Here is a 22,028-nt window from a genome sequence, read left to right as displayed (position 1 = left end):
TTGTACCGCAGATCCACGCCAGGTCTTGGAACTAAATTTTAAATAGACCATAATATTTGTGAAACGTCAATTGTGGTTTTAGTGCTAAGGGGGACTATTCAATTTTATAAACATCACGTATGCACTCCTATCATACAGCCATCAAGTCGGGCTAACGTCAGTTGTAGTTAGGTGACATTCGGTGAAGTTCATTTATATAGCGGTGTCCAGGGCTATCATCTTCTCGAGCACCAGCTCTTCATAGCAGCTTATCGCTTCTGGTATTGCTAATGCCATAATGTTCCTGTCCACATCATCGCTGATTATGTAAGCTGATTATGTAAGCATCTGAAACTGTTCAACGTGTATCTATGGTTGCAGCGTCTGTACATATATTTACATTTTTTTTATTCGCGAGTCACGCCATGAGAAAATAAAGCTTGGTCACTCTCCTCTGCACGCTTTGCATAACGTCGATTCTCAAAGTGCGTGGGATTTGACAATGTTTTCCTCTATTGTTTTCTTCAGCCGGTCAGTGTTCAGATCTGTCCTTATATTTTTGCGGATTATTAATATTATTCTTATTATTATTATTATTATTATTATTATTATTATTATTATTATTAATATTATTATTATTAGTATTATTATTTTGTAAAGAGAAAGTTGCTCTCACGAACACGCAATCACATAGAGCACTTCGGCACGTCTGTTCATAGTGAGTCCTCGGTGAACAGATATGAAAACAATCAGGCAGCCACTCAGCGTTCCGCTATAACGTGCTTTCGCAGACGGATCCTTGTGCAAGGCGGCGCTCGAGTTGTCATCATGCGACTCCGAGTCGGAGCAGTACTTTTTCTACCACGACCCGGAGAGGCACGTGTGCATGGTCCGTTGGCAGCTCGACCCTGGCTGCCTCGAAGGAAGGAACCGCTTCGCGAGTGCCACCGAGTGCCGGGAGCACTGCGTCCGAAACATTTCACTTCACGGAACAGGACAGAGTAAGTTCCTTCGTATTGTCGATAACCATTATAGCACTGTTAGCCAATCGAGAGGTCGTGCTTTCCTCCAGTAGCCCTCCAGGTGGCCCTTTAAAAGAAAAATATAATCAATGGACGCGAGTTTCCGGTTGTGGGCGAGCTGTCTTTTGAATCACCGGGTTGAATTGTTTAGCTGCTTCCCTTAATAAGCGTATATATCGGGGGTGCAAATGACGCAAGGGGGCGAGCCGTCTGCACAATGCTCTCGCACCTTGCTCTTTTGCATTGTGAAGGAGGCTACTGCTGAGCTGGGGCTTTTTTACACCAGAATTGCCCATCCTGTTGGCACTTCGTTACAGCCAACATGATATTCACACCACCGCGGACGGAAGCACTAGCGGGAGCTAAAAGGTTGGTGAAACTGCCAATCAATTCGATCAATCGACGTTAGTATAGTTCAAAGAAAGGCATAGTTTATGGTGATAGATATGCACACTCTTCATTGGTTTTCACCGTCACCATGATGTCCCGTATAAAACTATATTTCATCAGATTTTCCCGCTCATCATGTGCTTTACCCGCGGGTAAATGCGCATCATGTAGGGCGACGGACGCAGCTGCAGCAGAGATGATACAAACCAACCAATTTCCATCGCACGGAAGGCGCATGCGACAACATCATTTGGCGTGCAAAGCCTGCCATCTATCGCTACTCATTGAAATATGGAAAGAAAAGCCCCAGCTTTCTCATTCTGAATTGCAATGGTAGATCCAGATGAAGTTTTACTGCTCTTAGTGGAGCAATCACATTCTAATGGCGAATTGGGAGCATGAACTGTGTGTTCCAATGGCAGATTGAGAGTAACCGCAGATCACGCATCGCTCCGTGGAGCAGGAATTTCTGCTCCGCCGAAATCGGCGAATTTCACTGGAAGTTCAAGTGACGTATTCTGTGCGCCCGCGTTTTATCCAATCACCGATGGGTGTCCGAAAAACGCTTCGCACTCCCTGGTACTCTCTCATGCTCCTTAGCTAGATTTCAGCTCACAGACAGCTCCCGTCGAGACGCACGCGTTGCAATCGCGGATTAGAAGAGAGCAATATCGCTCGGATCTGCGCACTCCATTGGCAATCTGGCCGAGCACTCGCAATCTGCCATTAGAATTCAACATTAATGAAGCGTGAATTAAAGCAGGGAAGCGGGGAGAAGAATGTCGCTCTCGCAGCAACAGTAGCTTTTGATCATAAGGGCGCGATCGCTATCACTGGCGCGCGCTTTCATCTGGATCAGCAGACGGCTCATATACACTTATACGTGCTATGCTCTGAGCGCGAAGAGGCTCAACGAAAAGTGTTTCTGGAGCGGTCGTATTCTCTTACACCAGCGTTTTGTAGAGTTGCACAAGATCAAATACAAAAAGAATTAGCTGCCAGGCTTTTTTCATACATTACTATTGTTTCTCTATCACGTGAAGTGCTTCGTCCTTCAGGAGAAACTGTGAACCTTTTTATCTGAAAAATGCAGAGCATTGCCTGCTGTATCTCACTATTTGGTGTTAGCCGATGAGCGCTCAGTTGCGTTGAGTGCTCTAGCTGAACGGAATCGACGAGGAACACAGGAGAAGGAAGATTAAGCCCACGCCTCCGATTAATCTTTGTCGGTTTCTCATGTTGTGGCTTGCAAGGAACCCATTGCCTTGCATAGTTATTTAGCCAAAAAAGCATTTTCATAAAAGGAGAGCTTACCCAGTCATATCTTATGCACGCACGAATAATAAATATACATAAGTATACAGGCACGGCTAAGCGTCATTATGATAACCCTGACAATATTCATTCTATGCAAAAAAACTCGTTCTCGCTAGTGGAAGGCAGGTGATTTTAAATAAGGCCTAATTGTTTTTTTTTACCAAGAGCGAAAGACGAATAGCCAACAATATTCAGTATCGGAAGTATTAATGCGATAGCGTTAAAGAGCTCGTTTCGCAGAAATGCCGGTGTCGGCGTCAGCGTCATTGGTTGTGAGCGGAAAATCTTATGCATAACCGAAAAATCGAGCAAGATGGAAATGAAATGATGGTACAAAATTCTGGATCCGAGCGAGCATCGAACCCAGTTTGTTTGCGTAGCAAGGAAGTGTTCTACCGCAGAGCCATGCGTCGGCTTCGAATTATGATGAAAATAACTTCATATACTTGGAAATGCAGTGAAAGTAGCTTCACAATCAAACACACGTGTCCTGTATACATCCTTCACAATGCAACATGTAATATCGCAGTATTAATGCATGCTACAAGCCCGCGTTGCAATCAGACGTCAGAAATTGTGATTAGCATGAATTCAAGGTTGAAAGAGCGCCACCCACTACAAAAAGCACACATTTTACGGCACATTTTCCCTTAAGGCCACATGGGGGGGGGGTGCATAGCAAGTACGAAACGATCTGACGCGCACTATTGCCTGTGGTTAAAGCATGCTACTCTTTACACAGAATGCAGCCACATGCGCAAGGTTCACTCACACAAGCCATTTCGACTCAGTAGGCACTAGAACCACAATATCGCTGTAGCGTTGATCTCTTAAGAAGGAAAAGATCCCCAAACTTTTCTTTTGTTTTTCATACATCCTATAGAAGTCTGCGTTCCCAGCCATTACGTGATGGGGTGTTTTTTCTATTTTTCGCTGCATCCCATACTGATTAGCGGTCTAGCTGCTCAGCACTCCAGAAGATTTTTACCAATCCCGAACAGCTAATGACTGATAGAGAACAGAAACAAAATGGAGTAATTGTGGCACTTTCAGATCAGATCATTTCTAATCAAGTTGGAGCTATGGCCGCTTTCATGAGCATATTTACTGAGAGAGGTAGTGGTAAGAGCACACTTGCAATCGTTCCCCAGCTGTCAAAAGTAAGAGGCGAAGTGTGGTGCGGATGATATTCTCGGACACATTTCGCTCAATGCAATTTCTGTACAATGACCCCAACTATAGTAATAATGTGGCGGGGGGGTAATATTAATAATATCTGGAGTTTTACGTCCTGTTTGATTAATTGACATGTGGGGTTTAACGTCTCGAAACCACCATCTGTATATGAGAGGTGCCTTAGTGAAGGGCTCCCGAAATTTCGTCCACCTGGGATTCTTTAACATGCACGCAAATCTCAGCCCACGGGTCTACAGAATTTTCGCCTCCATCGAAAATGCTGCCACCGCAGCCGGGATTCGATACCGCAACCTGCAAGTCAGCAGCCGAGTACCGTAGCCCCTAGACCACCGTGGCGGGGTTGGAGGTTTACGCCCTAAAATTTGATATGGTTATGAGAGACGCTATGGTGGAAGACCCCTTAAATTCCGACCATCTGCTGTTCTTTAACGTGCACCTAAATCTGAGCAACCGACTACGGCGGCGGTCAGGTCTGCAACGCAGCAGAGATAGGTAATAGTGCACTTCAAGTTGTAAGAGACTATGTCTACTTAGGGCAGGTAATAACCACGGAGCCAAACCACGAGATTGAAGTAACTAGAAGAATAAGAATGGAGTGGAGCACATTTGGCAAGCACTCTCAAATTATGACAAGTAGATTGCCACTATCCCTCAAGAGGAAGGTATATAACAGCTGTACCTTGCCACTACTCAGTTACGGAGCAGAAAGCTGGAGACTTGCAAAGAGGGTTCAGCTTAAATTGAGGACGACGCAGCGAGCAATGGAAAGAAAAGTGGTAGGTGTAACCTTAAAAGACAAGAAGAGGACAGAGTGGATCAGGGAACAAACGGGTGTTAAGGATATTTTATTTATTTATTTATTTATTTTCAAATACTGCAGCCCCGTTATGGGGCTATCGCAGGAGTGGGTACACAGCAAGAAACAATAAAAAGGTACAAAACAAAACAGCTGAATACACAAGTACATTGGCAGATCATAGAAATACAAAAATTTTACAGAGTTATACAAACGATGAAAGGTTTACAGCACACCGTCTTTTAACGCCTTCAAAAATTCATCTTTCTGCAAAGACCGAATGTGACCTGGTATGAGGTTCCACATTTCAATACATCATATCATATATCATATCATAGCTGAAATCAAGAAGAGTAAATGGACATGGGCCGGTCATGTAGCGCGTAGACAGGATAACCGCTGGTCAATAAGGGTAACTAACTGGATTCCCAGAGAAGGCAAGCGGGTTAGGAGGAGACAGAAGGTTAGGGGGGCAGATGAGATTAAGAAGTTTGCGGGTATAAATTGGCCGCAAGAAGCACAGGATCGAGTTAACTGGCGGAACATGGGATAGGCCTTTGTCCTGCAGTACGTAGTCAGGCTGTTGTTGTTGATGATGATGAAATATGAGAACAAGGGCCTCAAGCAATTCCGTTTCTATAAAAAATGCGACCACTTCGGCCGGGATTCAATATGTGAGTCTGAGTTTTCAAAACACTACATGATCTCAACAGCTCTACAGGAAGGCTCGGAAACTTTCAACCCTCTGGTGTTCTTAATTGTGCACTGACTTCGGAAAATTCACGGGCCTCTTGCATTTCATCTCCATCGAAAGGGGATCACAGCGACGCGAATCACACCCGCGAACTTCGGGTGAGCGACCCTGCACCGACACCACCGAGCCACCGTGACGGACAATGTCGTTGACTCAACGTGCTCTCGCTCAGGAGCATATATTTGAAAATTTTCAGTCAGACAGTGGTTATTGTATTCATTTTCAACTTCCCCAAACCCTCTGAACTTTCCTACGAATGCGTTTAGTAGGAGAGCTGGCACTTCACGGTATGGCAGGAAAAGCAATATCGTTGATCCCAACATTTGTGCACCCGCGAACAAAATTATAGAGGATTTTCTACAGCTGGTTCCTTCATTCTAAACTAGATGGGACCAAAAAACTGTGGTCATCTACCTACCATGGCTGTACATGTCTACTGCTAAACATCTAAGTCGCAACGTCTTCTAAGCATCCCCATATTATCAGTGTGTACTTGAGTAAAAGCGAAGCAGATGCTATGGGGATGCCGAGCAGATGACGTGACGCCGATGTTGAGCAGTGCTGCAGAAGGTTGTGGCAGAAATATCGCCATGGCAGGGAAATCAAATCACTTGGACGGGCCTGAAAAGTGAACGTGGCGGCCCCTGTGAGTGCAGTCTCTTTCTACCTCAAATTATCACGTCGTCATTCGGCGCTGTGTGGCCCGTGTGTTCACAAAGCACGCTGTTATTTGCTTTATGTTTACGTGCTGAAGCTTCGAGAATAATGTACTCGTAGGTATTTTGCAGTGTCTTCAAGATTCATTCTCAAATTCTTGGAGAGAAGCCATAGCAGGCATAACTAAATAAACACAGATAATCAAGACAGAGCACTCCTGATGTTATGAAGCGTGGAAACTTGGGCAAGTTGGTAGGACATAACTGAATTCAGGAACAGCGCAACCTACAAGTAGTTACTTCGTAACTACGGAAGCGAAAAAACAAGGACAGAAAAGAGCGCTGACTTTCAACAGAGATTTAATATCGGAGTGAAGTACATATATAGGCGAAAATTGAGAAAAAATGGGCATGCGTAGAAGGGTGCAGGAACAAACTGCGATACACTGTCAGCAAAACTCTTGTCTCCCGTTGAAAGGGCTGAGAAAACAATTGCATATGTAACTTAAAAAAGATCGAGATACGCGATCTCCTTTTTCAACAATGCAACCGATGGGCAACTTACACATTTACAAGTTGGTGGAGTTAAATAAACAAGTTTGACGGTAAATGTGTAAGTTGCCCATCGGTTGCATTGTTGAAAAAGGAGATTGCGTATCTCGATCTTTTTTAAGTTACATATGCATTTGTTTTCTCAGCCCTTTCAACGGGAGACAAGAGTTTTGCTGACAGTGTATCGCAGTTTGTTCCTGCACCCTTCTACGCATGCCCATTTTTTCTCAATTTTCGCCTATATATGTACTTCACTCCGATATTAAATCTTTGTTGAAAGTCAGCGCTCTTTTCTGTCCTTGTTTTTTCGCTTCCGTAGTTACGAGGTAACTACTTGTAGGTTGCGCTGTTCCTGAATTCAGTTACGCTCCTGATGCTTCGTCACTTACGTGAGAAGACGCGAAGTGACAGCTGATTTTACCATTTATTTATTGCTGTGACGAAAGTGGGTGAGTAGCATGCGTGAGTTTGAATCGAAGCGGGTTGTCGCGTCTGCATGAGTGCTGTCATGTTGGCCTCTAACCTCAGCTACTGGCGCTTACGGCCACGGCACTCCACTGGCGCGATGCGTGGCTGGGCCAACTGGCAGGTGGTAGGCCAGTTAGAGTCACGTGATCAAGATGACAGCACTCGTGTGCCGCTGCGAAAGATTGCAGTGCGTGCCGAAAGAAAGCCTCTTGATCTTGGGAAAATAACCACATTCTCCTCTAAGCGCGCGTTTCCTCCTCGATGCTGGTGGAGTGTTCATCAATATGCTGAATTCCTTTGTTAGAAACAAGAAGAAAGTTAAATCGTGTAACATTTTTATAGAAAATTATGTCAGGGAAAGTTGTCTTAGATGTTCCTTGTTGCGTTTAAAGCGCCTTTATTTTTAGAAAGTAACGACATTCTCCTTTAAGCGCGCGTTTCCTCCTCTATTCTCCTTGCCCGCTTGCCATACTCGGGGTGCACGGTGCCATTTTTCGCTGACGCTCCCGTGGGCGCGCCGCAGAATTCAATGAAGGTGGTTTAATTGTGGTAGCATGCGTGCCACAGTAGTACCCGAATTTTTTTAAATGGTGATAATAAAATTAAGAACACCGAAACAACTGTTTATTAAAGGATTAGCTTCTTCCAAAGGTCGTATAAGTGGGACATGCTAATTAAATGAAAGTTTTTCTGGGGAATTCTAGGATGCGGATGTTGTTCTGCCGCATGATAACATGCTGTACGTTTGCATCTGATGTAGCTCCGCTTGTGGCATGTCCGTCTGTATTCGTTTTTTTTCTTCGTGCTTGTGCGCCAGTATACGACACAGGTACTTACAGCGTCACTTATTGCAATGATTTCGTTGATGGTGGATCGTTTATGGCCATGTGTTCATCTTCTAGGCGTGAAATAAGCTTTGCGCAGTGGTCTCCAAAGTATAGGAGGTCTTTGAACAACATAAATACAATTATGTGTTGCCAACAATGACTCATCTACCACAATACCAGGGACATAAGAAAATGGTAAATTAGAACTGTGTTTTCAAGTTTTTGTTACAGAAACTAGCGATTGGTTTCCTTGGGAGAGGAGAAGCTCTGTACCAGGAGTGCCATCATAATCTGCACGTTGATAGCGACCAAAAAATCTTATCCGAACTGACTGATCCCGGTCAAAAGTACCCATGTGAAACTGGCATAAACGATAATATAGTTTTTTATTATAAAATCGAAGTCATGTTAATGCAGGCGTGAACAAAACGAGTGTGGCCACGATCTCCTAGAAAAAGGCCCACTAGCTATCACCGTGCTATAGCTTTTTTTTCGTTGCGACTCTATATTTCTTCTTTCGATGGACCACATCTGTTTCATAATTTTTGTGCCCGGTCAGTTTCAGCCAGTTATGCGTTGAACATAAGCGAGGCACTGTCTACTCTTCGGTTACAGTGAAGATACGTGCCTCGCATAAATGTATTCGAGTGAGTGTTTAGGAACTTCTTTCAGTGTCACGACTTTCACCAGTACACTCCGTATACTTTCGGTCAAATACGGCTGTAATAAGTTTGCGAAGTCATTGCATGATAATATAAAATATAATTTATTGGCTCTCTCATGTACACAGTGCTAACCACACATTCTTATTTTTGCGTTCAAAAGAATGACTAGAAAATGTGCTACGCCTCTAAAGTGGAAAAAATGGCAGATATTTATTGTTGGAGTCTACATAACTTGCATACGAGCCTAGGCTGTTGGGTAAAGGTGAGAAATCTCCCAGAAACATGTTTTATTACGCCATGCAATAAAAACACGCTCTAGCTACTTCTGGCAGGAATACACCAGGGTGGGAACCGTCACTTAGATTAAAGCTGTCATGTCAGCTCCACGCCTGTCTTCAACATACACTTAGTTTTCCTGCTCAAAAGAAGAATATTCCCCCCCCCCCTTCTTCCCCGAGTCGCCGCCACCGCAGTTTCACAGATCTGTCAAAGAGAACCACAACCATTAGCGAGTCATTGTCATCCTTGTTTCCTGAAATTGCCTATCACGTCGTCTTCTTGTGATGGTCTTTAATCTATGAAAGTGTTATGTCTTTGTTAGAAAATCTCTCTGAAGCCTTTATCGGCGCTCAGCGCAGCGTCGTCCATAACATGGCGAGCATACGAACAGTCCAAGAACAAACAAGACCCCGCCCGACTACTCTTCTTCGTCTCTTCAGTCCGTGTCGCGCGCAATTTTCTACTGTCTTAAAGCAAAGTCATACTCAGGGTTAAAAAAAAACTGCCAATCGAATCGCAGAAGTGAAGCAACTGGCGGCTTTTTTAGCCCTCCTCATCGAATTTAGCGTATGGTGTGTCTGGAGAGCGATTCTCCACTGAGAATGCAAGCATGAGAGTAGATGGCCTAGTCGCCGACGGCCGAATGCCTCGGTGCGAACAGTGGAGTGAAGTGTGGCAGTGGTTGCAGGCTTCCAGCTCACGGCAGCGGCAATGTAGAAGAAGGAGATGTATGGTAGAAAGTAAAAAAGCGGCGACTATGGTGCACGGGGAAGAAAAGGTAGAGGATATACAAGAAGCCGCATGTACGTCAGAGATGCTTCGGCGCGCCGAACGACAAGCATTCTTTGAAAATTTAACAAACATGTGTGGAACAGTGCATGCATGTGGCTCCCTCAGAATCCTAATAAAGCAACTATGAAGCTCGTGAAGCTATGCGACGTAAGCAGGTTGACCCTCTGCAGACACGAAGGAAAGATTGGCTAAACGCGTGTAACCTGTGCATGTTAATTTTTTTACAAGAGTAGGGGCTCATGTGTCTCGTTTAATTGTGTGGGATTTATTCGTTAATATACAAAATTGGCAGAAATTGGGTTACGCCTCAAGGAATAAAAAATCCGGAACTCTGGGGTCGTGGTAGCTGTTTATGCGGTAAAAGTTGCCAATACAGCCGTGCCTATACTCTCTGCCCCCCCCCCCCCCTCGCAGCTTCCCTGTTTCAAAGGGTACAACAGCAAATCAACATCATAATCTTCCCCCACGGGGATCCTTCCACGTTTATGAGCGCCGTGAGAACGCCTGGGCTTTCACAAACGAGGAAGCTAATGAATTACTGTAGAAATAGGAAAAACAGGAAGGTGTTCATAAAAATAAACAAAAATTCGTTCTATACGTTGGGCACTTCAGTTAACTGCGAAATATGTTTGAATAATTACTAAGTGCTAAATATTTGCTACTGCTTCGCTAGCACGAAAAATCACCAACGTTTGCATCGATTGGTGCGCCAGTGATGAGTCATGCGGTATCTCGCACGTAAAGTGCACAAACAACAGCTGAGGATATAATAACCATGACTCACGGGTCGCGTTTATGAGTCTACAGAGCACATAAGCGGAAATAGGCGTGGCGGGCATGCGAGCACATCTGCATACTCGAAAATTTTCCCTGAGTACAAAAGCGCACATCTTATATACAGTATATAACGTTAGCAGTGTACCGCAAACCTTTCCTCACAGTATGCAAGAGCGTCTTTCATTGAAGATAATGGCGCAAACTTGTGTTTCAGGTTTTTTGAAACTACGTGTAGCGTATACCAACGGAAAAAAATGCTAGAGGTCTTCTACTTTCCGATTGCAGTGCATGCTGATGCACTTCAGGTGGTCGAAACTAGCCGAAGCCCTGAACTACGGCATCTTGCCTAACCTGCGTCGCTTTAGAATTTCGAACCCCATTAAACAAGAAAAGCAAACAGCGTAGCCACGCCATTATGTCGATATACAGGGTGTTTCAGGAAATGTGTACAATAATATTTAAATATACAGAAACAAGGCATCTCCATCCTACTTGCGGCGTTCCGTCAACTTTGACAGAAGGCATCTTTTGATGTGCAGAAACATTTTAGGGCAGTAATTTTAGAATGAAACAATTAACTTTTTAACCAAAGAATTTAGCCGACCAAGTGAAATGGGCGAATTGAAGCTCTTGGCACGAATAGTCTATAGCCACTCTGAAATTTCGGGAAGGCTGCCACTGGTAATCACTACGGAGCGATGAATTCCGCCTAATTCAGTTGCAGAAACTGAAACCGACGCACAAAGCAGCGCAAATTATAAAGTCGATCCGAAAACGTCCTCAATGAAAAGTTCATTGTGTTAAATTTTGTAAAAAGGAAATTTAAAAATTTTTTTCAATTGCTGCCGTAATTATTGTTGTTTGTACACATTTGAAGATGCCTTCTGCCGAAGTAACGAGAATACCGTGGGTAGCCTGCAGATGGCTACTTTCTGTACTTTTAAAATAATATTCGACATATTTCTTGAAACACACTGAGATCAGGCTTTAATACGGGCCCGACTCCGGCGTGGCCTCGAAGCTCATGGGCCAGACACCAGCACGGGCCCGCTCCAACAATGCCTTACCCGGCTAGGCCGGGACTCCTGGGCTGGCCCGGGCCCGTGCAGTGTTCTAGCAGCTACTGCCATACGGAGTAAACCAGCGCTAAGCAGAAGATGCATGGTATCACTCGTAGGTTCATGTGCGCATGCGCCGCTAAACTACGATGTGTGGCCACACCCGTTTCATTGGCACTACTAGGAGCACAGCCACGCTAAGCAATGTTCAGCCTAAAAGTGGACGGCACTTTACATATAGGCTCCGGTATTAAAAGATGTAAGCTTAGTTCCAGTTTTCTCGAAGTAGAGAGCTGCCTAGTTGGTGCAACACGAAACGGCATGCCAGTTTCTTTCGTTAGCGCTAATGGTGAATCTCTTATTAGAATAACCTTTGTGTGGATACTTCTATCTCTCGAATAATTGTCGCATTTATCTCAGACTGATACCCAGAAGGCATTGTGGCCCTAAACTTAGCCGCAAAGTATCACCGCAGAGCCCTCCAAGCGTTCTTTTTGCAAAATTGATGATTTTGTATATTGAAAACTGATCTTAAGAGCTCTGAGGACTGTACGCGAGTGGTATCAAAATGAGTTTAAAAGTATCGGGACTTTGCATGAAGAACTAAATATAAACCTCCAAACATACACTAATATGAGTTACAAATATGCGTTTATTTTGAACTTTCTTCTACTACGTAACGCATGGTGCTTGATGATTGATATGTGGGGTTTAACGTCCCAAAACCACCAAATGATTGTGAGAGATGCCGTAATGGAGGGCTCCGTAAAGTTCGACCACCTGGGGTTCTTTAACGTGCACCCAAATCTGAGCACACGGGCCTACAACATTTCTTCCTCCATCGGAAATGCAGCCGCCGCGGCCGGGATTTGAACCCGCGACCTGCGGGTCAGCAGCCGAGTACCTTAGCCACTAGACCACCGCGGCGGGGCGTAACGCATGCTGTTTATGTTCAAGGTCAGCGACAGGATTCGGCGCATGCTCTGTGTTTGACTTATTAAATTGTCGCTATGTTAGGCTCCCATATTAGGCGTGAATATTCCTTGGTATCTTTTTTGCGAAGTAAGTGAGTTTCAGTCGATTGGTTGGTGGAGTATTTTATCCTTCGTATTCAAAATATATGTGTTTCGCACACCCCTTATTTTATGTTTTCTTTATTCGATATCTTAGTCGATATCCCAACGTAAAATTAGGCTTTCTTCGGGCATGCTATCAAGAAGTTAAGTACTTGAGTAATTGGACTAGGTAATAATAAATAATTCAATTATTCAAGTGCAGACCAAGGATGTCGCAAGAGAAACTTAGTTTCAATCATGTCGGAATGATTGGCGACAAACGAATGCAAAGAATGAAAGATCCACAAATGATGCCATAGCGCCAATAAAAATATTTCTGCTCTACTCCGCGCAGATCTGCCGGCAGAGTGTACGGAGCCCGTGAAAGCTGTGCCGTGCAAGGATGGAGAGATCAAGCGACGCGACCATCCGTACTACTTCGAAGACGGCAAGTGCAATGTACAGAGCGGCTCCAAGTGCCTGTACGGGCCGAACCGCTTCGTCTCGCAACAGGAATGCTACGAAGTCTGCCTTGATGCTGGTAGGACAACCTCTGGTCACATTAACTTTTAGGAAAAATATAACTGCGCTAAAAACGAGGCACGAGAACGAACTGGACAGGAAGATTGTCAGCGTATTATGGGGGGGGGGAGGGGGAGGGGCTAGTTGGGAAGACGTTTAGGCAAATTATACCTGTGCTAAAAACGAGACATGAGAACGAAGTGGACAATATGATCGCCTTCTCGACTGGACTCGATACGCTTCTCGAGTCTATTAGCCTTGCTGTCTTTAAGATTACGTCTACGAAGTCACCTAATAGCATATTTTAATATTTAGAAAGAGAAAGAGGCTTAAACGCACCAAACGCATGATAAGGAGATACGCATGCGTCATGAAGCTTCTCCGTTGTATGGCTGACTAAGGAGTTTTAGCGTGTTTCTGAAGGCGGTAGTTTCGTATATTATATGGGTTATTACTCAAACTGAGCGTCTGTTGCGCATGCATAAAGAGACAGTGCACCACGTGGTGGATATCTAAAAGTTAGTGCTCATCGACAACGGTATCCTCTGCGTGAAGGGAGGGCTTTGACCACGCAGAGACTAGTGGGCAGTTATTGTCGCACACCATTTTATACCGCGTACGCTGGTACAACGGAACCTAATGGTGGGAAGAATACGGGATAATCCACCTTGCTTAATAACTTATATGCTTAGGTGTACGTGTGTGTGTTGATGATATGTGGTTTATGACTACTCTTTGCAGTGTTCTTGTGATGTGTAGTTCGTATTTATGAGGTGAAAGAAAAAAAGAAAAAAAGAGGAAGTCATAACCAATCAAAGGAAAAATTTGGATTTTTTCCCCTCAAATCTTTTGTGTAAAGTATCGCATATATTTTAGCCGAATACTGTACCGTATGTAAGCGTCTCAAAGCTGACCTGAAATACCGCTTAATCAGATCGATGGCATGCGTTATTTTAAGCGATCAATTTTAAACGGCCTTCTGACAACAAGATGGCCTTGCATATAGAAGAGCCATATAAATTAAGACCACATAAGAATTGCGGCTTAGCCAGAGGCCGCATAAAAAACAGCTGCATAGCTAGGGGTAGCATAAGAAAACTGCATCAGCAAGCCGCTTATAAAGCCATTTATAAGCGTCAAAAAAGTTATATTTTCCGCTTCATATGAGTAGTTTTAAGCGGTAGTTTGCCAGGAGTGTATAGATGACTTCTAGCCTGAAAATGTCATCTGGTCAGCATTTTCGTTTTGCCATGAAAATTGGAATAAGCCTTCATGACATTAAAAATACAATATAAGCATATACAGCATGTTTCTAAAAGTGTGTGCACTTTTATTGAAAAACTACAGAAAGGAGGTTTCTGCATGTTTCCGGCGGCATTCTTTCTATTGTGGCAGAAGGCATGTTCAGATGCGTACAAATGTTAACTATGACCTTAATCATAAAAATTGGCAATGAGCTTTTAATCAATGGAAATAATCGGTTGAGTAAAATGAGCGAATTCGAGGCCTTCCTGCGAATAGTCTATAACCACTTTGAAATTTCTGAAAGACAGCCACAGGTAATCGCTGCCGGGCATTGAAACCTGGCTAATTTAGCTGGTGAAACTGAAACCAGCATAGAAAACAAAGAATCTACTATTCATTTAAAAAAATGCCCTCATTGAGGACGCTGTTTCATTCGCATCTGGGCAGGAGGATAAGCCAGCATCGATAAGCAGACATGCGGCTGGAGAGCAGCTGCCACGAAACGAAGTTTGTAGATTGACAGTTGATAACGGTGAGGGAAACAGTGTCGTAATTAAGGGTGTTTTTGAAGTGAATGGTAGATGCGATTGTTGATGTTTAGGTTTCCAGTTTGCCTGCTAAATTAGCCAGGTTTCATCGCGCCACAGGGATTACCAGTGGCCGTTTTTCAGAAATTTTGAAGTGGCTCTGAACTATTCGCAGGAAGAACTTGAGTTCGCCTGGTTGAGTCGACCGGTTATGTCTACTGGCAAAAAAGTTTAGTTAATTTCAATAATTGCTGCCGTAACTAGTGTTTGAACGCTTGTGAAGATGTGTTCTGCTAGAACATCGCAGGTAGCAGGCAAATGCCTCCTTTCTGTAATTTTCGAATAATAGTGGACACATTTCTTGAAACACCCTGTATACTTAAAAGGACCGAAAGAGAGGAACGATTTTTCTGATGTGACCAATTCACTTTCACAATTTTGAAATCAACACTTTTGTCACGAGATGCTGCCTGGGAAGCGTGGGAACGCGAAAAAAAAAAAAGAAAAATTGGAATACCACTTTCAGATTACCATGGTAAAATCCGTGATGTAGTGGATTTTGACAGCGTTCATAAGGTCCTACGCAGTTCCTAATTAGTGAAAATGACGTGCAGTATCGCCCGAGAGGACTAGACCAAACGTAGCACATTCCAGAAAATTTTGATGAGCAAATGTAGCCAAATAAGAAAAATTCAGTTTTCCATTTGTGACGTGTTGAAGGAGAATTCTAGCGCAAAATTAAAAAAATTTTAAAAATAAACTTTGGTTTCCTTGGCCTCCAATAGTAAACAAATGTTGGTGAAATTAATACCACTACAGTTCTCAGAGTGCAATTTAATAATCTAAATTTATTTATGATTTTACTTTAGTGCCCTTTACTTTTTGAAGCACTTAAATTGTGTTTGCATTAACTATTGATTTTTTAAGAAAGAAGTGTGAGAAATGATTAAAAAAGTCTCGCAGGTCCCTGAAGGGAATCGTGAGGAAATGCGAATGCATTGCATAGCGTCCATAACGGCGTTTCGCGCGTGAGAACTCAGCGTTATAAGAATAATGTTTTCTTTTAAAGGCGAAGCTCCTTTAGGCGTGGGTCATGCGCCTCGTGTATCTAGTAGCCACCTCTCGTTTTAGTCCCTGGAATGGCCACTGGATGGTGGTTCACTAGATGGGTGGATGGGCAGACGGATGTACAAACGAACGAACAGACGTACAGATGGAAGGACAGATGGATAGACGCACAGACAGACAGAGGACTGATGGATGGGCAGACGAATCGACAGACATACACACATACACATAGACAGACAGACGGACAGACAGATGGACAGACAGACGGACAGACAGACGAACGGACGCATGGACGGACATACATAGAGACAGACAGGAAACAGACAAACGGACAGACAGACAGATGGACGGACGGAGAGACTGAGAGTCAGACAGATGGACGAACGAACACACGGATGGACGGACGGAGAGACAGACAGACGGATGGACGGAAGAACGGATGCGGCCAGCGGATGATTCATGGTTTGCCGATAAAACCCTTCGAAGGTTCACCCTTTTAATCGTATTTCACTCCGTCGATATCCAGTGATTTTTCTTTTTGACACCGTGCAGCCAATAGAGCCACTTCCCGCACGTGGCGTTTTTCTGTCCCAAGATACACGGCATGCGTTTCCAGCGCTAGTAGCTAGCCTGCACGGTTAAAACATATTATGAATTGAACAAAACACACAGCGCTCTCGGCTCGACGTTGGCGTTTCACAATGGCCTTTCGAGAACACATTTCCGGATGTTCTTGAGAAGCACCCAGGCAGCGAATTGTTGAGAGTAAGGCGTGAGTGGACGGGAAAGTGGGGCGCAGGGAGGAGAAAGGTCGAACGGCGACAAAACGAGGGGCGATGTACCGTATCGCTACCCTCTCCTACACTCTTTCACACCACATGCTTTGTTTGCTAGCGGCGAGGATAAGCGTGCGCGCCCACTGCTTTCGCTATGGGAGAGGGAGTGAGAGCGGAGAGACAACACCTGCCGGCGTGCGGACACCACAGCGGACAACGCCGGACGTTTGCCATAGCCGGACAAAGAAACACACTCGCAATGAAAACATATCAGACAAATCACAAAAATGCTGTGTTGAAAAAAGATTCTACGAGGTGATCAGTCGGGCTGACCATCGTGCCGGCAGGGTATCCGAAAATTGCATATTTTTGTAATGTTTTGTTATACGCAAAGCTTTTCCATTCGAAAACTACGTTGGGTGCAATTCAGAAAAATTTTTTTTCTCTTCAGACACATTAACGTCTAGCACATTAACGTCTAGCACTGATAGTTTGTCGTCGATGGCTGTGCCTACGGCATTTTAGATGCAGACAAAATGCTTGAAGCCCGTCTGCTTAGATTTAGGTGCACGTTAAAAAAACCACAGGGGGTCGAAATTTTCGGAGCCCTACACTACGGCGTCTCTCATAATGGTGGCTTTGCGCATATGCTTCTTTTGCGCATATGGTGGTTTTGTGACGGTAAACCCTAACTGAAAAAAAAGGTGAATCTGCCTTTGGTACTGCATTTGCGTGTCCTCGCTTTGCCTTGTCGACAAATAGCATATAGCCATTGTTTTTTTTCTGTGCTTACAGAGGTTTCTCAAACACAATCTTTTAAATCCACCCAAGTGTTCATAAACGACTACAAAAGTGAAATGGTGTGATACTCCGCATTGCGAAAAAAGCAGGTGGCAGTGGACACTGATGAAAATATTAGCAGCAGGGACATCCGACGCATTGTACCCCAGATATGAACCATTTGGACTAGGATGGTATAATAATCTGCACCTGTTTCAGTGTCGCATACGTCACTGACGTTTGCTTCGATATCTATTTCACATATTTATCGTTGGCCATAAGATTACAATTGAGCATATCTTTTTCCTGCCCACATTTGGTATCACTTCAACTATCGCCTCCATAGAGCTCTTTGTATCGGTTAGTATATGTCTGCATGCCGTACACACAATATGGTGTTTTTTGCGCAGAATGCAACTTTATGGTGAGTTTAATAATAATATAATATCTGAGGTTTAACATCTTAATATCAAGACATAATTGTGAGACGCTGCAGTGTAGTGCTCCGGAAATTTCGACCACCTCGGGTTTTTGTGCAGCTAAATATAAGTACATGGGCCTGAAACATTTTCAATTCCATCGGAAACGCTGCCGCCGCAGCCAATATTTGATACCATGACCCTCGGGTTAGCACTAGAGTGCCATGACTACTAGACCACCACGGCGGGGCCTTTATGGTGAGTTTTACATGTACAGACTGTAACCACACTTCTAATCCTTTGTCTGCCTTGTGGTTAGTGCAACTGACCACAATGAAAAAAAAAAGTCATAGGTAGACATCCTAGTGCACAGTGTCTTTTTCTATATAGCCTGTAAGGTACACTCTCGTGCTGCGAGTTCTATTGAAGAAATATTCGTTCTGAGTGCACATGGCACAAAAAGCGCCGCACTGGCCTTGATGCTATTGCCTAAAACAACGCCAAGAACAATCACCACCTGGCGCACATTCAGAGAAAACCACAAAAATCTCAGCTTATCGACGAAGTGAATGACGGCCAGTGAGCGAAGCACAGGGGGATCACTAACCCCCGTACATTGCCCACTGGATCATGAAAACACATAAAAACACGTTTGTACAGTAGGTGCAAAGCTCGCGAGCACTCTTCCTTCTCTGATATTGGTGAGCAGATAGAGCAGAGAAGGACGCGTCAGCTTGTCTGACCATCTCCTATCATAATAGCATGCATGGGAGCGAGTCCAATGAGCGCGAGCTCAGAGGCACCTCTAGCAGTCTCGTATCACACCAGAGCTCGAATTGGAGTGCAGTGAGTGCCGCAGCACCATCTAGTGAGCAATCGGAATACTTGCGGTTGGCTGGATGGATGTATCAGGCTGTGCCCTTTATATCGGGTGGTGACGCATGCCACCTAGCTATGAAGTTATGTATTATCGCTGTGTTTTTAAGGATTGAATTTCCCGCCTTGAGTGCAGCCACCAATCAGTTAGCCTCCTTCTGGTTATTTCTACCCGTTCAAAGTCTATTTTGCCTTCACTGTCCTTAAACTGCAATGCTTTGGAAAATTCGGCGCCATCATCTTCGACTATAGGGCGGAGCCCTCTACAAAACAATATCAAATGTTCAGCCGTTTCCTCCTCGTATCCACACGCACTACATACCGTGTCTGTGCCTTCGTACTTTGCTCGGTACGTCTTGGTCCGCAATACTCCCGTTCTAGCCTCGAAGAGCAGAGAACTAGCCCGAAAATTATCGTTGATATTTTCCCTTGCAATTTCCCGCTTAAACGTTCGGTATAGGTATCCAGTGACGATTTTGTAAGCATTCCCATCTTCCGCATGTCCCTCTTTGTTTCCTTCACCTTCTTCTTAACCAATGTTTCCTATTGGCTTGGTATTCTGCTGTTGTTTAAATACTTGCTTGACATTTTTCGAGTTCGCTTCCTCCATTTAGTATCAACATTCTTCATGTGCAAGTAGCTGAAAACTTTGCTAGCCCAACGCTCCTCTCCCATTTTTCTCAATCGCTCCTCAAATTCTATTTTGCTGCTAGCTTCCCTGCACTCAAACGATGTCCATCCGATGTCACACTGTACCCCCTGAATTGAGGCATTCCCGTGTGCTGCAAAAGCAAGTCTACCTATGCCACGTTGTTTAATCTCCAATCTTTCTTGAACTTCTGATTTCATGCACAAGACCGCATTGCCTAACGTCAAACCTGAGTGGTGCGAGCGCCACAACGCGATCTATAGTGAGCACTCGGAGTACTGGCGCTGGCTACTACGCCGACGCGGGACTGGCGTACAGCTTAGGGAGGTTTGTCCATACAAAGCTTTTCGCTTGATGAGCTGCGAGGTGAAACTGCAAAACGTTTTGAGTAATGACTACCATGCACCAAATGAATTTTTCGTAGTGTTTACTTGTAATTGGCGGCCAATCTGAACCACTGCTTTCTGTCCGCAGCGGAGCCGGCGTGCCGCTTGCCCCGGTTGCAGGGTGCGTGCCGAATGAACGAGAAGCACTTCGAGTATTACTACGACAACTCGACGAAAACGTGCGTCTCATGGCGCACTGCCTGCCTGGCAGGACCCAACCGACACGAGTCACTCTCTGGATGCATCGACGCGTGCAGCCGAAACGTCTTCAGGAAACTCATGATGGTTGGATGACGCCGTTCGGCGAACTACGCCGATTTTTCAGAAAAGACTCGAACGCGTATGATGCCGACTTACTATTTAATTGCATTGTGACGTGTCGTCGTAAACGTTTTTGTTGTTTCGTTCATAATTTTGTCACAGTTTGTATTTGTCGCTAAAAAAGAGGTAAGTGTGATCAGATTTTGTGCAAGCGCTGATTTGGTATTCGTCAGTAAACAGGCATCGGGCACGCCGAAAAAAAAAACTGGCAGATCCTACGTGCTGTGGGAGTCGATGATATGTGAAGCACGAATGAGGAAGCTTGATATCTCACTTTAACATCAGTGCAACGTTAGGAGGCGGATTTAAATTATGCCGCACATGACTTCCATGCCATAATTATCATGTTTAAATGTGTCATTTACCTTTGTCGTCTACTCACGTAACGTGATACCATATTTAGTGTCATGTGACGTTGTATGTAAAGCTAGCAAAATAGCCGTGAGCACGCTATGAGCGTAGCATGTAGTCATGTTGTACATGACACGCATATTATGATTGCGATGATTGAACGTGTCATTTATTTCCTCGTCTATTCACGTCACTGATACCAAATTGCGTATATGTGAAGCGAGAAAAACGGCCACGAGCACGTTATGAGCGTAGCAGGTAATCATGTTTCCCATGACACACATATTATGATTATCAAGTTTAGACGTGTCATTTATTTTCATCGTTCATTCAACACACGTGATTCCTAATTTGGTGTATGTGGAGCTAGCGAAACGGCCGCCGGCACGCTATGAACGCAGCATGTAGTCGTACTTTACATGACACGCATGTCATGATTGATGAAACCTCCACCAGGGGGCCCGGGTTGCTTGAGCGGTTCCACAACAGCTCAGCCTTCGGACCTCAAATCCCCGTCAAAACTGCGAGTAATAATCTAAATTTTCTCGCATGGTTTTATGAGGCCTCGGAGAACTTCGAGGAGCACGGTTTAGCCACCCAAATCAGTTACAACTTGAGAGATTAACGACTCATACTTCGGTTAGGCCTAACAACAGCAGCCACTGGCTCCACTTCGATCAAATCAGGAATTCCGCAAGAAAAGCCACTACGCACCTCTAAAACCACCCTCGATTCTTCTTGGGACGTTCCGGAGCCTCGCCGCTACCATCTTATCTTGAATCTGCGGGAAAAAACGATTTTTCTTCACCGAAAATCAACTGTGGGTAACACGTGTATCCACCCTATAGGGGCTGCCATGTTGACAGGGGACTTTAGCACCTGCCCCCTCGAGCTCAAAGATTGAATGAAAAGGCAAAAGATCACAACAAATATTGGTAACATTATTAAATCACGCAGAAGGAAGATTTCGGGCTCTGAGCTCAATCTTACCAGTTTCTGACCGGCGAAAACAAACCCACAAGAAATTTTTTTCACCTTATGACCATATTGGGGCCGCCATCTTGTGCGGGACCAAACCACTTTGAGGACAACGAGTCATATCTCGGCTTTTACACACCCCAGGACGACAAATCAGGCCTCAATTGAATCGTTAAAATCCGGAGATAGCCGTAGAAAAAACCGCCAGCACCCAATTCAACTGAGAGCGTCAAAAGAGACTTATTCAGAAGACACACTCAGTGTTGCCGGACTGCTGTCACTGCTTGAGCTGGGTTTGGCGAAACAGCTTCCACAGTGAATTAAGCCCACTGGAACTGCTCCTCCACCTCTTAGCCAATAAGCACAGATTATTCGAACTGCGGGAGCGGGAGCGGCCGCGTCAACAGCACGGGTAAGTGAGCTCTGCACATATCTACCTATAACTTTAGCAATTTTGGTTTTAGGAGAGTCAGAGTGGTGTCTATTTGTTCGTGAAGATACAAGGAGTTCAACCGCTACAAATACTGCTATTACAAACGAAATTTT

General features: G+C 44.5%; 1 protein-coding gene across 1 annotated transcript; it reads left to right on the top strand.

Annotated features, from left to right (window-relative positions):
* The first annotated feature begins 758 nt into the window (after nucleotides 1–758).
* On the top strand, nucleotides 759–20,330 carry LOC142785108 (carboxypeptidase inhibitor SmCI-like). The gene is made up of 3 exons (XM_075883543.1): nucleotides 759–980; nucleotides 12,940–13,125; nucleotides 19,921–20,330. Exons 1-3 carry the CDS (start codon nucleotides 866–868, stop codon nucleotides 20,124–20,126), a joined length of 507 nt encoding a protein of 168 aa, XP_075739658.1. The 5' UTR covers nucleotides 759–865; the 3' UTR covers nucleotides 20,127–20,330.
* The last annotated feature ends 1,698 nt before the right edge of the window (nucleotides 20,331–22,028 follow it).

Source organism: Rhipicephalus microplus, chromosome 2 (genome assembly GCF_043290135.1).
Source record: "Rhipicephalus microplus isolate Deutch F79 chromosome 2, USDA_Rmic, whole genome shotgun sequence".
NCBI classification, from domain to species: Eukaryota; Metazoa; Arthropoda; class Arachnida; order Ixodida; family Ixodidae; genus Rhipicephalus; species Rhipicephalus microplus.
The sequence above is the reverse complement of the archived record's forward strand: the minus strand, read 5'-3'. Positions and strand labels throughout refer to the sequence as shown.

Coding starts and splice junctions, on each gene's coding strand:
- LOC142785108 (XM_075883543.1), top strand. CDS start 866: ATGGTCCGTTGGCAGCTCGACCCTGGCTGCCTCGAAGGAAGGAACCGC. Junction 981..12,939: donor ACTTCACGGAACAGGACAGA/GTAAGTTCCTTC, acceptor TACTCCGCGCAG/ATCTGCCGGCAGAGTGTACG. Junction 13,126..19,920: donor CGAAGTCTGCCTTGATGCTG/GTAGGACAACCT, acceptor TTCTGTCCGCAG/CGGAGCCGGCGTGCCGCTTG.